The sequence below is a fragment of the Camarhynchus parvulus genome, chromosome 1A, assembly GCF_901933205.1.
Source record: "Camarhynchus parvulus chromosome 1A, STF_HiC, whole genome shotgun sequence".
NCBI classification, from domain to species: Eukaryota; Metazoa; Chordata; class Aves; order Passeriformes; family Thraupidae; genus Camarhynchus; species Camarhynchus parvulus.
This window is the reverse complement of record NC_044586.1, coordinates 18,048,773-18,066,668: the sequence shown is the minus strand read 5'-3', so window position 1 is coordinate 18,066,668 and position 17,896 is coordinate 18,048,773. Positions and strand designations below refer to the sequence as shown.

Below are 17,896 nucleotides of genomic sequence, written 5' to 3'. Positions count from 1 at the left end.
TGAGCCTAAATTTCAGACAGTTCTACAGTTCTGGTTCCTCAAAGAGGAAGTTTCCAGCTGCTTGTCACCTCTTTGTAAGCACTTGGCTTATTTGTAATGAGGGAGCTCAATGGCATAACTGATGCTATGAATTCTATTTCTGTGACTAGAATATCAAGTTCTAAAAGGTTTCTAAAAGAAAGCTTCAGGATATCAACAGACAATTGCTCTATAAAAACCTTGCAGCCTTTTTGAGTGAAAGACAGTGGTCAAGAAGAATTAAGCCCAAAAGACTTAATTACTTTCAATTTATTTATGATAAAGTGCTAGGCTGCTGGATGATTTATTTTTATAGTTTAGACTGTGATGGGGCTGTTGGACTTATGAATTCTATCCAGGGCTATAACAGCAAAAAGAGATATGGAAACATGAATAAAAGCAACTTCCATAGATGAAGATGTGACTCTGGACAAAATATTTTGAAGGTAAGTGTATTAGTAGGGTTAACTGGAAGTTTGGTGCTTCTGAAGTTGTGTGCCCATACTAGAATGTCTCTCATAGAGTTAGGCAGGGCAGATATACTGTGATTCACACTCATTCTGGATTTAGACTGAAAAATACGTGAAATGCACCAGTCCACTCCTCTAACCAGGTAGGGCAGACTCATACTATGATGCTAGGATAGAAAAAACAGTTGTAGCAAATGGGTTCCCAAGGAAAAGAAGGTAAGGGAAGATGGAGAAGGTTGCTGTGATGCTCCTAAGAAACACACAAAATACTTTCAGAAAATATTCTGCTATAAAAAACACACATGCAAAACAGAGATTTGAACATAATTTTAAGAGCTGAGGGCTGTGCTCAACTAACTGCAAGATAAACTACACCGGATGTTTACGAAGACCTGAAGACATTGGTTGTGCCCTTCTGCTTTGTAGCAAGTGCAAGGTGTTCTGCAAAAAAAGGAATGTAAGAGTGCCTTAGAGATGATGGTACAGCCCTGCTTTTGGAGCTGTGCACTTCTGCAGGATCCATGTCCTTTCTCAACTACGGAATGCTCATGGCTCAAGGTGCAGTTCAGAGCAGCCCCCAGAGAACGGAGGCAGGACCTCTCCAGGAGTCCCCCTGGAGTACTGGCTGCAGTGCCTCCACTCCATGATGGCAATGGCCAAGGGGAAGTGAGGAAGAGGGAAATGAGCTGTATGAATGTTCACTGACCAGACAACAGCCACTCAGTTCCATCTCTGGAACTGGAGCACTCTTGTCTGTGAATCCAAGTGCTTTTCTTTGATTCAGCGAAATAAGGCTTCAGCTGGAAGCCCTCAGGGTCTGTCCAAAGATTACGAAAAAATTGGATGGAAATTCCTAGGCATCTTTGGACATTTCTAAAGGGAAGTTTCTTGTAGGTCATCAGAGAAGACCAGTTTCTCATCTGCCTCAGAAGATCTAGATAAGAATGCATCTAACAAGAAGGAAAATTGAGTATTTACCTAATTTTCTCTATTTAAGATTTAGCCACAAGTCACAGGACTACACCATGACTTGGACACACAGCCAGTCTGAGGTGGCCAGTCTTGGTGTAGCAAGATGACTGCTCTAGGCAGCCTTGTCTGACAGCAGCACTGTTCTAAAGCAATCTTGTCAGGCTTATTCGGAGACTTGGCTGACTTCTAGGGTTATACAGATCATAGTCATTTTGATAGCATGCAGCAAATGACAGGGGACTAGCAATTATCATCTCAGGACTTGCAACTGAAGGCACCTTTCATCATATTACTAAAATTACATAGTCATCTACTTTTTCTACTCTCCCAAGACTGTCCGCAGGAGGGTCAAAAATCACAGTCTGTTTAGAAAAACTGGGAAAAAAGTTTCCCGAGGAACCGTCCAGTATTTCCTAAAACAGCTGTTTAGAAAATATCTGAAGACATATGGAATTTCATGGAAATGCCACTACACTTTGGAAATTAGTAAGAGTGCATTAAAAAAAATAAATCTGAGTATCAGCAATCAGCAGAAAGATACAAGTAGAAAAGTCACTAAATATTAAGCCACCCACTCAGATCTCACTCACTAATTAAATTTCTTTTCCTCTCTAGTTAATGTTTTTCTAAGGAATCAGTGGTTTAAACACAGCATGTCCAGAAACTCAGCTGTCAGCTGATACCTGCCCATACAGGAAGTACTGAAGAGTTCAACAATGTATTTTGCAAATTGGATTTTAAACTATCTCCCTAAGCCTATTTCTAGGGTCTATGTTCAGTTTGGAACTTGCAGACCTGGTGTAATTAAGAAGGCTGTTACTAATATTTTTTATGTTAAACTTTTTAATACTATTTGCCTGGACTCTTGGAAGCAGAGTAAGCTTATTTTCAGGTTGGATATTTATTTTTTTCAGAGGGTGAGGCATCAACACAGTGTACTACGGTGCTCAGTACCTCTAGAGAGTACTGCACATACTATTTGTGGCTGGGCAAACTCACCATTGAGACCCAGAAGGTTGCATTTTTCAGTGGCCTAGAGGTCTTTTGGCACACTAATTTTCCTGACTTCTTGTGACACTATGGGTCTCATTGAAATTATAGCTATAAGTGTTAACAGCACATTTATAAAGCAAGATGAGCTGTCTCATAGCTTTTGTTAGGTTAAATAATTTCAAATTGTGTATCATTAGAAAATAAAACAATATGGGTCACTTGCTAGGTCTGCAAACTAATTGGAAATTAACAATCACGGCTAATCTAAAAATAAAGGAACATATGCCCAGATTTTCACATGAAGGAAGATATTTTACCTCAATCTTGTCATCTAATACCATTACAAAGTCATAGCACTATGCCATTTCCTACACAGTGGTTGTATGCTGGTCTCTGGGTAAATGGACTATTTGTCATGGATGACAAGATACAAATTATATGGAAACTTTATAAATATTTTCACCTACTCCAACTATTAGCACAGCAATCAACTAAATATTCAGAGTGAGGCTTTGGTGTCCTCAAGGTGGTCACTCCAGGTAGGTATGGATGCTCACAGGCAGAACTAAGCTTTCCAAAGGCTAGCAGGACAGTCTGCAAAGGACTTAGTGGTTTTAAGAAAAGAAATAGCAACCCTGAGGGAAGAGATCAGAATTTTTTTCTGTCTCTTCTGTGGTGATGAATCCCTGTCTTGTTTGTGGGTCCATTGGGTACATCTCAGTCTGTGCTACGCTGTGCTCTTTGTCTCATGCAAAGTCTGGCAGAGGCCCAGCCACTTGACCCTTTCTATTCCCAAAAGGTCCTTCTCACTAACAGCCAGAAATGTAAAGTGGAGGAGACAAGCACAAAGGTGTGCAATGGGAGCAGAAGCTAAAGAGTTGTCTTCAGTGTTCAGTGCACTTTCTACTCTGTTCCACTCTCAGGCTCCAACAACACAGGGAAACAAGCCATGCCTCAGAAAGAAGAATGTACAGAAGCTCACTAGTCACTAGGGAAAGATCTTTCAGTGGTTACTAAAATAGCTGCACAAAGGAAATAAATGAATTTCCAGTCATAACATTTACAATTCAATCAAAATAACAGGAAATTTTAATTAGGCAAGTACACTTGCTCATTTAACACCACAAATGTAATAGAACATTGGTTTATATTGTCATCATCATCCACTTTTAAGTCAATAGGCAGGTCTGCAACAGGAGATTTTTCAGGAATTCTACAGCAACACATACACACAAACACACAAATCACATGTAAAAAGTAGCTTGCATAAGCTAAGTAAGGTTAATGGCAAAAGCTTCTTTCTATGCAGAGAAAATTGAGCATTAAAGCTGCAGCATTAGGAAAAAAAGTTTAAAAACAAGGAATGAAGTTGTAAAACAGATGAGAACTTAACAAAATTGGTGACCTTTCCACACAGATGAAGTCAGGTTAAAAAAAAAACAGGCCAAACCAAAACCAAAGGAGACCAAAACCAAATGAGACCAAAAGAGAACCTCCCCCCAACACACATACAGACAAAAGTGAGAGCACAACAAAGGAAGTGGAAGAAAAGTGTTACCCATAAGTAGCCGCCGTTTCACCCGCTTGTCCACATCAGCTACTGACGTGGCATTGTACTCAGAACTCTCAATTGCAGCCTCATCCTTCTCTAAAACACAAGTAAGGGACAAACATGGAGCAGTTGGTTAATCACAAGCCCAATTTTCCACTGCCTAAGACAGTTTCTTGGCATGGCACAGCCAAGGCCAAGAAGCAAGGCATGAAAGCACTAAATCCCCGTTAGAGAGTTAATTCCCTTTGAGAATCCAGGAAAAAATTAAAAGTGTGTTTAGGGAAAGGAGGAAGAAAGAGGGTGGGAAGGAAGAATGATCAGCTCAGAAGTAATTAATCACACAGAAGAAGCTGGATTTCTACTGGAGAACAAGACAGCTAACATGGGTGCCCCAGAGAGGTGTTAATGACAAAAATTAAAATTCAGAAAGGCTAGTTAAACAGACTACCAAAGACAACCTAGGCTAATGGGGGCACCAGGATGTGAAGGTGGCAGGCAGAAGACTGGGACAGACAGAGAGAGCGAGAAGAGTCCGGTGATGGATGGGCACGGATGCGCCACAGCCTTGTACACATCGACACACTGAGAAACGAAACAACAGCATGCAAATTAAACAACAACAACAAAAATAAACAAACAACAAACCAAACAAACACAAAAAAAGATCAATTTGGGCAGTGCTGGTTGCCTGCTTGTCTATGAAACGCTACTAGCTAAACATTCAACACTAGGAAAGATGTTGCAAGAACAGGGTTTAGTAATTTTATTAACATGCAGCGAGCAGGATGATGTCACCAGAGGTCACCTTACAAGGTAGTCTCTGACATCCTACAGGTAAGAGTTTCATACAGCATAATGAGGACTTTGGTTATGCTTCATTAGAAATACACAGAAACAGTCACAAGTATGGTAAGAGATGATCAGTTGATGAAATAAAATTAAAGATTTCTGATACCGGAGAGCAATGGAGGAGCAGCAGCTGGGTAAATAAAAGGATTTGTAGGAAAAGGGAAGTGCTCATTAGGAAAACAAAAAATGAAAATGCAAGTTGGGATTTTCACATGCAGCAAACGTAAAAAAAATAAAACGTTAAGACAAGCAAACGAAGACAAAATATGTTAGACAAAGGGTCAACAAGTATTTATCTGGCATCGCAGAAATTTGCATTCTTGCAGTGATGGCTGGAATATATACACCACTGAAGACAGCAAACACTGGAATCACTGAGGTGAGGAGGAGGAGGAGGCTGGCAGGTTTTGTTTGTGGCAACTCTACATGGTTGAGTGGTAACAAGAAGTTGTTTTGTTTTGTTTTTAACAAGTTCTAGATGGGATCAGGCTGCAATAGAGGCTTTTGTTTGAGTTTGTTTGTTTTTTTTTCTCTGTAAATAATTAATAAACGTCAGTTATCAGACAAGACAGGCAATCAGGAACCATCACCAGAAAGCAGGAATAAATAAATGTAAAAAAAAAATAAATTAGAAGTGTTCTAAGAGAAAGAACTATTTTAGAGGGAAGAAAATCAGCACAGGCAGTAATATGTGACTTACATCACAAGACCAAGGAATGTAACATGGAGTTGTATGTATTACATAACAAAAATGGGAAAAAAAATTTTAAAAATAGATGTAATGTAAACATCTTTTAAAATATTTTTTTACATGCTGGACAAAATAAAACATCCAAGTATATTAGTAAACAATAATAAATAGAAGATCAATTATACATTCAATAAAACCTACTCTCAAGGCTCTCACTCTTGCAAGTTTTCCCCATCTGGAACTGCCAGAGGACAGGGATTGCAGGATGGAGCTCTCTGTTATCAGAGGCACTCACTGAGAGATCCCCTGCACTCAGACACACCTTGTGCAGACAAAAAGGCAGAGCGCAGCTCTGAGCCCTGCCCAGCTTCACCTCTGCCAGCATAAACCTCATACTGCCCCACAATTTGTGCAGTTAAACCCCTCAGAAGTGAGCAAGGCTCTGGGCAGCTACAGAGCTTTATGCCATGGATCTGACCAAGACACTGGCTAAAGGTAAATGACAGATTTCCATGGGTTTCAAATGCTCTGTCTTGCAGTACTGGAGAGAAAATACGATAAATATGTGTCTGTGTTCTTTTAACTTCAAGAAATGACTAAGAATTTGTAAGAACTTGAAATTATACAAACAAAAAAAAGTCATCATGTCCGCAACGCCAATGAAAGCCATTATGGATTTCAGGTTCTGATCTGTGAGTAAGAATTTTCAAATGTTAACTTGTATCATGCAAAAATGCACTTTTAAATTTATCTTTTTAAAGTGGAGTAGAAAGAAATGGAATTAAGCAAATCATACATTTTCTAATCATAAATGTTTGCAAAGCATCTGCCAAGATGCTCCATGTCTTGACTGGCTCTTTCCGGTTGATATTCTGAATGAAAGCTTAGTCACTACAAGTGTTGCAGTTTTTAGAATTGTGAAACATACACCAGGGAAGACAGCACATAATGATGACTCCTTTTCCCTGGCAACAGCTCAGAAAGGGAGGTAATTTTTCTAACCTTGCTCAAGCAAGAAAATCTTGACTGATGAAAGGGAACTGAAGAGCTGAACTTTCATTTAAAATGATGAATGTTCTACACCTTTTTACTTCAGAAATAGTTATGAACAGAAACAAAAGTCACAAGCAGGTAACAAAGGGATACTTCATTAAAAAACATTTTGACAGAACACACACAAATGCCTCTCTGTGTGCCTGGCTGTGCCAGGAGCTGCTGGAACACCCTTCTGTCAGCTGCTGGAGCACCCCTCTGTCACACAGGCACCACACACACACACACACACACACACACACACACACACGTGGCACAGAGATTCTGAGCAACCCCAAATCAAACGAGCTGCAGAGAAGTACTCACCAATGCAGGTTCGGCCATCTGAGTGCAGGGCATACTTCTGATGACAGCCACACACAGGGCCAGTATCTGTGTCATCACAGGTGTGCTGGCAGCCTCCATTCCCATAGTTACAGGTTACTAGTTAAGCCCCAAATGAATGTGTATATATATATATATAAATAAAATGACAATGAAACCAATTAGTCTTGAGAGCCTCAGAACACAGAAGAACAGTAACATACCAAGACATAAGGCAGCATAACATTTGTGCTTGCAATTATTTCTATTTTTGCCTTGTGCCCCCTCCCTTCTACCTGTCTCATGCCCTAGCCTCAATCCGTACAGTGAAGAAAAGAAGTGAAAGAAAAATAAAAGCATTTTCACCACTCTATTTGTGTTAATAATTTTAGTGTGACTCTCAGCCAATCCTATGTCTTCCTAAAAGCTACATGCTTCATGTCCATGATGAAATTAAGTCTGCCAATAAAAAGGATAGTTTCAGATCTATAGACAGAATCTCTCTTTTGCTGCCCCGTCATTCTCTCAGTAGAGGAAGCAGAGACCAGGCAGCAAGAACCAAACTGCAAAAGTCTTGAAATCTACTATATCAAGTGCTGGCCCCTCTAAAGAAACAAGTTTAAAAATAAACCAGGAAATGTTTGGGTTTTTCTTTTTCCTTCTCTGCAACAAAAAATACACAGTTGTTATGGCTCTGCCATGTGCTGGCCTCAGCCAGGAAGGAAGCACTGGAGATGGCACTTTCACTTCCAGGAAAGAAGAAGAGCTTTCAGCAATTCAAATGTCCTCTGGTGAAAAAGTACTAAACATATATTAAAGTAAATATTTTTCATGAGAATAGGTAGAGTTTTGAAGGTTACACAAATTAATAGATCAGATTCAATTGATTTCCTTTGTCACATGATGGATTTAATTTCTGCCAGCTAAGACAAACCATATGTCTCGGGGTCGGCTGCTTGTTCTCTGCCCCTGAGGTGAGTTGGGTGGTCCAGGGAACGACCCCAGGCTCTGAAGAATGAGACTAGACTCTCTGTTGTTCGGTCTTCAGGTTGTTTATTAAGTCTTATCTACAAAATTTTCTCCCTGGCAGACAGAGGTCTGACCAGCAAGGCAGCCACGACGCTCTCCGCCCGCTCCCAAGGCTGCGCTGTCTCTTATACCACAAACTACGTATATCATATTTACCTTTACCTTCCAATACCTATCACCCATGTTAGACAGTGCACCTATATTCTAAACCAATCCCCAAGTGCTAACATCACAGCAGAAGATGAAGGCCAAGAAGAAGAAGGAGAAAGGCTGGACACACCCAGTTCCCTCCATCTTGCCTCCTGAACCCCCATACCAAAAAACCCAAAATCTTCTTTTCCAGCCCGTGATAATTTCACTATTATTCTACCTAAACTGTTGTGGCTTGCTGATCTTCATATAAGGTTGGTAATTTGCTCCATGGGTCATAATCAAAACCACAGGTGTCTTGGGCTCTGTGACAGGGTCTCTGAGACCCCTAGCAGGGGTCCTGGTGTCCTGGACAGCCAGAGGTGTGTCCTGGGTCCCGACAATATGTAAAATATTAAGCTGGCTAGCACCATTTAATAAAGCCTCTCACTTGCCCCTGTGTCATCTCATCCTTTGCAGCTGCACACCTTGATGCTGGATAACAGTTCTGATCTGACTGATTCCTGAATTCAATTTACTGTCTTTATTTGGACTAGGTTCTTTACTGGTAAATATATACCAGCAAATATGGGGGAAATCCAATATGCCATTATTTAGTTATCTACTCATCATTTCAGAGGACTTAAATGTTTTGAAATGTTATGGTAATTTAAATGCAGACTACATTTATTTAAATACTGACTCCCAGTAATCAGAAGGAACTTCCTCACATTTGTCTTAGCAGAATTTTCCTTCTAGATAAAAATTTATAAAAGAGGCAGGGTAGCAAGTTGCAATATACAACAAAACCAAGATAATGATTAACAGTATTTGAAAATCATATATCTAACTAAAATCTGAGGTTGTATCTAATGCAAGAGGGCTACATTCATATATTTTCCCACTGAACTCAGTGACCCTGCTTTAATTCTAGCTTCTGAAAATGGAGTAGACCGGAATTTTCCATTACAGTTACTAGAAATGAAATATCCCACCTCTGGTGTGAGTGCCTCAGTGCTGAGCAGCCATGTCACTCTCAGTAATCACTGAAGCATTTATCTTAAAATGGAACAGTTCTAAAAAAAGCAAATGAGGGAGACCCACCACAGCATATCCAACAGAATTCCCATTAAAACCTCCTGCCAGAATGGGAACCACAAGTTTACAATTTCAGCTCCTGAGTTCTGGCAACACAGCAGGAATTGTCCACCTCTCAAGTGAGTACAGACCTGAGGCCACTACAGGTGCAAGCATCCTTGGTCCTTCCCACTCTATACTTGGAATAAAAACCCTTGTGCTGTTCAGAGATAGAGATGGAATAGCCTTGGTGCCTGGTGGCAAGAACAATCTCCGAAAACAGAGACTGCCTGGATTCCCACCACACTTTCCAGGAACATCACTTGTCTATACAACTGGAAAAAATGGCAGTGAGAAACATGGGGAGACCTGCCTGATCCATGTTCCCTTTTTGCAGCTTGACAGTTTGTGCACTAAACTGGAAAATAGAAATGGTGGGTTCAGTCCAACCAGACACGGGAGGGAATATACCCCAAATCATGAGAATCCTAAACTTGCAAGGAATTATATTACAAAACCCCCTAAGCAACAGCTACCCTCAGGCATTCTTTCTCCTTCTCCACTTTTATACCTTACCTAATAATTTATTTTTGTGAAAAAATAGCAGAAGAAAATCAGTCTGCTTTGCATCCAAAGGAAGCAACATTTATTTCCCTTCAATACACTGTAACATTTTGGTTTTTATTTTTGATGCAAAACAAACAAAACTCAATATCAATTCTCTATTCTTAAAGTTCCCACCTTTCTAATGAAGACATGCTTATTACTTGACCCCATATGCCTCTCGGACTATGTGGAGTTTCTATCTCTGCTGGACTGCAGTGCCATCACAACTTAACTTAAAGGTGCTGTTTATGCCAGATGTTTAAATACATTTCTAGCCAACAGTATTTTTATTGAGGATTTTAAAGTGCAATCAGCAACAAAGTGTGTATTTAAAAAATGTGACTGCAGTGGTTATTTTTGGCATTCCTTGCTGAAAGCCTCTGCTGGCAGAGAAGAAAATATCTGAACAGGCTTGCTCTGACCCACGTAATATGAGGAACTTTTCCTCACTATATTTGTCTATGAAAAAATTGCACCAGATTGATGGCATTTATAGCAAATCCTGCAGAATCACACACTTTTACAGCTTCTTTGCCTATAAAAGTTGCTGGTTCCCATTCTACCCAGTCCATGAATGCACATGTAGGTCAGTTCCTTTTCCTGTCTCCTAGAAACAATAGTAAATCATGTTTTTGAAGGATTTGAATTTCTGTCTAGACTACAATTTATTTATTTATTTATTTTAAGTAACTTGAGTCAACATTTTGAAGTTTGACAAGCTCTACAGGTGAAATTGCTACAAAATTCAGTTGTAAAATATGTCACTTCAATTTTCTTCCAGTCCTCAATCTGTGGCACTGACACAGTGGGAAATTTCTCTTGCTTAGAGGAAGAAAATCATACTTATTTAAAAGCAAATGGACATCCAGATCTACTCCATTTTTGTGAGAAAGAATTAAAGCAATATTAATGAGAATTCACAAAGTGTTGTTTTAAAAACTATTTCTGATAAATTTGGACTCTGCAGCTATGCAAACAGCTGTGTGCTCATTCAGAGTCTGTGACATTGAAGAGGCAAACAGAGGCAAAATAGTAAATTCCAACAGACAGAGATCACCTTAAAATATCATAAGTCATGTAAAACTGAAAGGGATGGAAAATAATGAGGGTTTTTTTTGGCTTTTTTTTTTAACCAAAGGAGAATATGGAGAATATTCACATATCTTTTAGAACTCAGACATACTTATCCCCATATGGCAGATTTAAAACTAGAGTAACACCATCTTTTGACAGTGCTTCCGCATTTGCATGTGTCCTAAGTGCAGTCAGAATTCTGGGCTCTTTCCCTTAGTGGGAGGAATGCCCTTTACAACATTCAGAGAGAAGCCCTACAAATGACACACACCATCTGTGGGACAGGTCCAGTGCTGGCAGCCAAACCACCAGTCTGTTCTCCCACCACTCTTCCACGTGGATGAAGAGCTTTGGGGCTGACACTGGAGCTTCCAAGTGCCTTCAAACCAGATTAATTCTTTTCACTGACTACAATGCTCAGGGTCCTGGGCTGGCCAGACACCCTTCAGGCCCTGGCAGGCACAGAATGGCCCTACCTGTCCACCTGCCCACACTGGAACCAGCAGCATTATTCAGTTTGACTGGGCTGAGCCAAACAGTCCTGAGACACAGCTTGGCATGTGGGCCAGTGCTTACAGCCAGAGAAATATATGGACTAGTGTAGAAATGACATTTTGATAATGAAAAATGAGAAAAAACTATCTGAAAGAGAAATGACATCTCAAAGAACAAGAAGGATTTTAATGTACATATGCTACTAAGTATTGACATTGATATTCCATGCTAAGCTCTCCAGAAGACAGAAGGTACCAGAATTCAGCCTCCCTCTACAGCCTAAGAGGGTTCCTGTTTTCATTGCTTCTCTGAAATTTCACAGAATCCATCTTACATGACCATTACAAGAAGTACTTGAAGTACATATGGCAAATTATTTAATCTAGCATTTATTACTTGGTAACTTAAAAAATAGCCCAAGACAACAGTGTTCTGATCCTGTCCAAATATGGACTGAAATATATACCATGGCTCAGATGCCACAGACAGATATTTTGTTTTTGTAGGATGGACTTATCAAATGAGCATATTGTCATCCCAGATAACTTGAAAAATGCACTGTTTCTTAACTAAACTGGCCATTAAATACATAATTTGCATAAATATATGGGCATGCTGTGCATGCAAAATTGCTTACATGCTTTATTTTAGTATGGCTTTATATTTTTGACATTCTGGGGATCTTTGTACTGATAGCAAACAGTTGCAGGAGCTGAAAAGCTGCCACTTAGCATGGGGATGTTGGCATTTTATGGTAAAAGTACTAGGCAGGATTTTCAGAATCACTTTGCACTAGCCTTCCTGCTCACTTATATGATTATTATCCAAGGAGGCAGACAGAAACAGCTGTAGGTAGGGTTACCCAGCATTTTTCATCAAAAGATTCGACTTTTACTTGTTTATAACTCTTTCAGGTTGCGACTTGCAGATATGTGAATCTGCTTTAGATTTCCTCTTATTGTTAAGCTTCCAGCTAAGAAAGAGAGGAACATAAAATGTCTTGGTTTTTTTCATATTTGGGGAAAAAAAATCTTCTGTTTATCAGAAACTTCTAATGCAATTGTGTTCAGGAGCAGGATCTTAGTATCTGTCATGGATATAGACATAGAAAGAGGAGGTAAATTCCTATGTTTTTTTCAACATAATCTGGAACCAAATCGACCGTTCTGAAGTATCTTTTTTCTGCTGCTAGCAAGTATCTATGAAAATTACTGATGAAGCATAATCTTCTTCTGGTCTTGTGTACACCAGAGGCCATTAAAGTACAGAAGTAGCAGTAAACTCCCCAAAGCTGAAGTTTATTGATGCTTTGGAGCTAAAGGATGCAGTTCATCTGAGGGATCATGTATGGATCTGTATGCTTCTGCTTTATGTATTTCTAGATGGCTTCTTCAGGTCCCTTTCAGCCTCAATACTTCAGTGTTTTCTTACCATGTTGGGCAACTAGAAATTGCTTACTTAAAATTTACACTAAGAAACCATTAAGGCTGCAGTCTTGAGCACTCAAAAGCTGCAAAATACCAAACTTCTAAATAAACCTATTGTGTCATAACTCTCCTCAATGACAAATGCAGAAAATGCTCCTGTCCTATTTAGTGCCTAGTGAAGCTGGGAAAAGTCAGGGCTGTGGAAACAGCTGGGAATCTTTTCTCATCTGCTGCAGAGTGAGTAGCAAACCAGAAATGGACTGTCAAGAAAAAATGGTCTTGATCAGACAGTGAAAAGAGCCCTAAAAACTCTCACCTATTTCTGCCTTCAATGTGGAATCCCTACTTACAGCTTGGCAAGTCACTTGAATCTCTTCTATTACAGGTTACTGATTTTATAGTCCTTTCTCTATGGCATTTGCAACTACAGCTGAAGCCGTCAGAAGTTTGGCTTGGATCATATTAATGTGCTGTAAATGCTTAGCTGGGTTCTGTGTGGATCTTGTTAATCACCTATCACTACCAAATGAGTTTGACATTAATATCTTTATATTCATTTCTCTTTTGTAAGATGGGCAAAGTAGTACTTTTTAACTTGAGAAGAGTATTTTGAAAATACATTACAAATGTCTACAAAGCACTTTGATATTACAGTAATGAGTATCATGGGAAAATCCATGAGGGAATGAAAAATTTTATGTTCACAATAGGGTTTAAGTACTGTGCAGTAGGAAAGGCATGACACTAAATTATGGAGAGGAAGCTACTGAATACAAGCCTGTTTAATGAACGCTGACCATAATGGACACTGCATGAAGCAAGAGTGACTGCCTTTTCCACATGTGAAGGTAAATGATAAGATGGGATGTGCTTATGTAACTAGCATGTAATGACAATTGTGATACATAAAAAGCATGGAGTCTTCCTCCAAGTGTTTCTGCTTTCTAACTTATTTTAACATCTTCCTTTGAGGAAGATTTGAATTGTTACTAAAGGCCTTGGGCCAATACATTTGAAACCTCTCCCAGTGGTCTGACTGAACTGCAAACTGGCTGATAAAAATTCTCCAAGAGAGGTACTAGGTGTACTGAGAGGTACTACACTCTCTGTCACTTGTTCACATAAAAAAAACAGAGCAGCAAGCTCTGACAAACCCTGAAAGGCTGGGACTCTTGGAGGACCATGATAAAACAGCCTAACTGACAAGGATATGGGGTTTTACAAGGGTGTCTCAGACCCTACCTGTCCTGTTATACAGGGCTACAGACCCAGCTCAGGCTGGCAAGTGGGAAGTATCTAGCTCTTCAACATAGCTGCACTGAAATGGTTAGCTGTGAAAAAGTTTTTTTTTTAAAGTTGAGATTTGGTTTCAGAATTAGGCTTCTATAAATAGCCTGCTGTAATCTCACAATTACTGTCCCAGGCTATCTGGCTACACCTCTGTACTTCTGTGCATTTGGAAGGACTAGAAGTAATTATTTTAAGTAAGAGCTCTGGACCATACTTGCAGAATGTGCTGTGTGTTTAGAGGTAAGTGTGCTTCAAAGTAAGCTCTGCAGCCTTGGAAAACTCAGTGTCCCCACTTAGAAATCTGTCACCAAAAGTTCATTATACTTACAACTACAATTTGAACACCAGAGGGCACAGAATAAATTGAAGTTTTTACTCTAAACCCTGAGGCATTTAGAAATAATGTTCTAGAAAAGGCTCTAATCCTCCTGCCACCATCTATTACTGAAACTCCCAAAGAATACAAGAATTTGAGGAAACAAATAATAACAACATTAGTAAACATCCTCCCACACTTCACCAATGTAGCTGACATTGCACTCTAATTAACAGCACACAATATTCACTTCTAATAAACATTGAGAATGAAAACTACTATAAAGGCATTTTCCTCTGTGCTTTTGCCTTTGGCCCTGTGTAGCCTCTTAACACAGAGCAGAAATCAGGCTGTAAATACTCTGTGGCACTTCTTTATGACATTCAAAAGTGATTCTTTTCACTTTGTACTTGGGAACTAATATCATCTATGTGTGTTTACATAGTGGAGATCAGCAAGAAAAAAACTGAAGTGTAAGAAAGACTGTCTCAAAAATACTGGCCCTGTGCAAAGCAGCAAACATTTTATGTTGCTTTACTACACTTTTTTTGTCTCTCTCAAAGCTACCAAGTAGGAATGCAAGCTATTGGACTCAGATCTAAGACTTACTGAAGCCATCAGAAAGATTCAGTTCTGAAGTTTTTAGATGACAATGCTGAGGTCAATTATTTGAACCTGAACAGAACAATTTCTAATTTTGTGGGCTAATGAGTATCTGCATCTTTAGCATCCCAGCTTCAAGAATATAACACTCTGGGCTTTTCTCTGAAGAGCAGTATATATGATGCAGCTGCATGTTTTCCAAGTAATAATTCTAGACTGTGAGCAGTGGAATCAAGACTAGAGCAATCATTTCTGTCTTTTAAAAAAATTGGAACTGACACTCTTAATTTGATAGCTCCAGTGAATTTATCATTAAATTAATTGATGCATCCACCTTTGTGGACCTTCAAAATATTGCAAGCCAGAATCCATTATGCTTTATTTGTATTGCTTTACAAGGAAAGCCTGGATTAAACTGATCCTTCACTTTTCTGCATTCATAAGGAAGTAGAAAAGTTATGATTTTGATAACTGAGCCACTGTCAACATTCTATTATTCAATCTCTCTAATCCATCCCCAAATGCATCTTCTACAGCAAAAAACTCCTCATTACCAAAATTATCAATCACCTTTGGCCAAAACCAATTTAACTTCTTGTGGAACATAACAACAATGAAGAAAACAAGACATTTTGAGGCATTTGAAATTTAATCTTCATCTACCTACATTTGCAGTCCTTCTGGTTTTTGGCAAGTTCAAAGCCAGGTCTACATTCACAGGCAACCCCACCTTTGGGTGTCTCCCGGCAGATGTGTGCACACCCATGATCTTTATTCATACAGTTCATACCCTCTGTGGAAAAGGAAAGAAAAATAGAAAATATTAGTATTAAAATAAAATTGCAAAATAATTATGCGTATCCAGTCCTCCAATAATTTTATCTGTAACTTTTATTTTTCATCTGGACTGTGTTCCACAAGACAAAAGAAGAGAGCTGAAAGGAAATATATAGTCAACAAAACAGTGTAATAAAGGACAAACATGCTCTGAGGCAAATATGAGCAATACTGTGTGTCTCTGTTTCATGTAGAAACTTGGGATTTCTCTATTCTGTATCTATAGTCTAATCTTTCATGAAAATATCAGGGATTTAAAGGATACTCCAGGAAGTTGTCTGTCCCACAGAGCTGAATAAGTGATCTCACTGTTATTTTTTTCCTTGTATAAATTCAATGGCTGTTACTGTCTGGTGCATTTTTATATGCCTGCTAATGTGCTTTATATTTTCTAACACACAAAATCTGCCAAATATTATAACCAAACATTTTTGCTTGGATCCATTTCTTTGCTATTTGTTTTCCATCTCAATTCTCTGTCATCAACAATAAACATAGCACATCTCCAACAAACCTACTACCACTTTTGTCTTTGACTCTGTTAAACAAAACACACCAGCTGTTCAACAAGCATCCAAGTGCCATGGGTGGATTCCTGCTAATGTTTATGCCACAGAATAGTATCAACCAGCTTTCTTTTAATCATCACAGAGACAAATTTAGCTTTCTAAACCATGTCAGTGATTTAGATACTGAATGCACCTTATACTCTTAGAGCCTTTCATTACCGTGCTAATTCAAATCCCACATATTCACAGAAATCTTGAACTCAGTTCTTATGGGTCAGCATCTAACATTCCTTGTGTGAACGAAGGCTAGCTAGATTTGCATTACAAAGCCTTCCCAGACTTCCCCTTGGATATCTGACCTGTAAAGGAGAGACAAATTCTCTCAGAATACACTGGCAGAGAATTCCCATTTTAACTCAGCTCGCTACACTGCTGTAAGCAACATCAGCGTGGACTCTGCAACTCATTTGGCACTTTGCAATGTGTCTGCTCCCACCTATTCTAGCCTAATTTCTCAAAACTACTCCAGTGCAAAATGTTCAGCTTAAACCTACAATGCCAGTGTATTGCAATGAAACGGTTTTTTGTGCCTAGAATTTTGAGGAGGAAATGTTACAAAAAGTCAGCCAGAGATTGCCTCAGGGTGACAGAAGTTAACAGCTTCAAGAAGTTATTCACACTGTTCAGCTTTACCTCTGAGAGGTTTGTATTAGTGGAGTAATGAAAAACACACATCACCAGTCTGATTGGGTATTTTTGTTCACCTCTCCTACAAAACACACCAGGGTCTTAAATCTCGCCACCTATGAAAACCAATATTATAGACAACAGATGTATTTATTTCTTCTAAATTCCCCTCTGTGTTGTCCTTGAGGCTAAAAACTTGCCAAAAAATAGTAAGTTACTACAACCAAGTTAGTTATTCTTTGTAAACTGCAGCCTGGAAAACAGATGCTGCCCTGAGATACAATACACACTACATGCTATAATATACCATCCTCCACATCAAAGCGAGGTATGAACGCTTTGTTGGGCTGAACAGATACAAGAAACCTGGGAATGGCCTTATTGAAGGGTTTGATGCATTTTATAATCTCTTTCTCTCCACTTCTCCCAACAAAGGATTTCAGACACAATGTGTTTGACAAACTGCATTCCTGTGCACTGCGCTATGCTCCGAAAGGGATCTGGGAAAGATAACACATGGCTGATTGAGTCCCACTGCCCAGGCTCTGAGAAGAGAGGAATTATAGAGATGAAAGCAGATATTTAATGGCCCACAAGTGTAATCAAGCAAGTGATTTTTCAGTGTTTACTTGCAGATACCGAATCTCTGCCTTTATGGGAAGACAGAAACTGTGCACTGCTGAAAGTACTGGGAGAAATTGAAGATAAAAATCATTAGAAACAAAAGTGATCCTGGTAGTTGTGTGTAAGACCACAATATTTTAGTTACTGTATTAATTATTCCATCTTTTGTATTAATCAGAGTTGTCTAAAAATTATTTCAGTTGCATGTTTAGCCATAGAAATCTTCTGAGCCTGAAAATCATTCTTTTAAAAAATATAATGGTGAAATGAAAGACCATTATTTTTCAGTCAT

General features: G+C 39.1%; 1 protein-coding gene across 2 annotated transcripts in view; it reads right to left on the bottom strand.

The window, feature by feature from the left end:
- The window catches only part of SCUBE1 (signal peptide, CUB domain and EGF like domain containing 1), a 196,158-nt gene that overhangs the window by 80,549 nt on the left and 97,713 nt on the right, over positions 1-17,896 (bottom strand). Inside the window, exons 5-7 of one of the 2 annotated variants that reach the window (XM_030959460.1) lie at positions 15,615-15,740; positions 6,905-7,021; positions 4,012-4,101 (exon numbers count right to left, since the gene is read on the bottom strand). In XM_030959460.1, coding sequence (XP_030815320.1) covers positions 4,012-4,101; positions 6,905-7,021; positions 15,615-15,740 — 333 coding nt within the window. The remainder of the gene's footprint in view (positions 1-4,011; positions 4,102-6,904; positions 7,022-15,614; positions 15,741-17,896) is intronic. The other variant, XM_030959461.1, reaches the window with a different exon arrangement.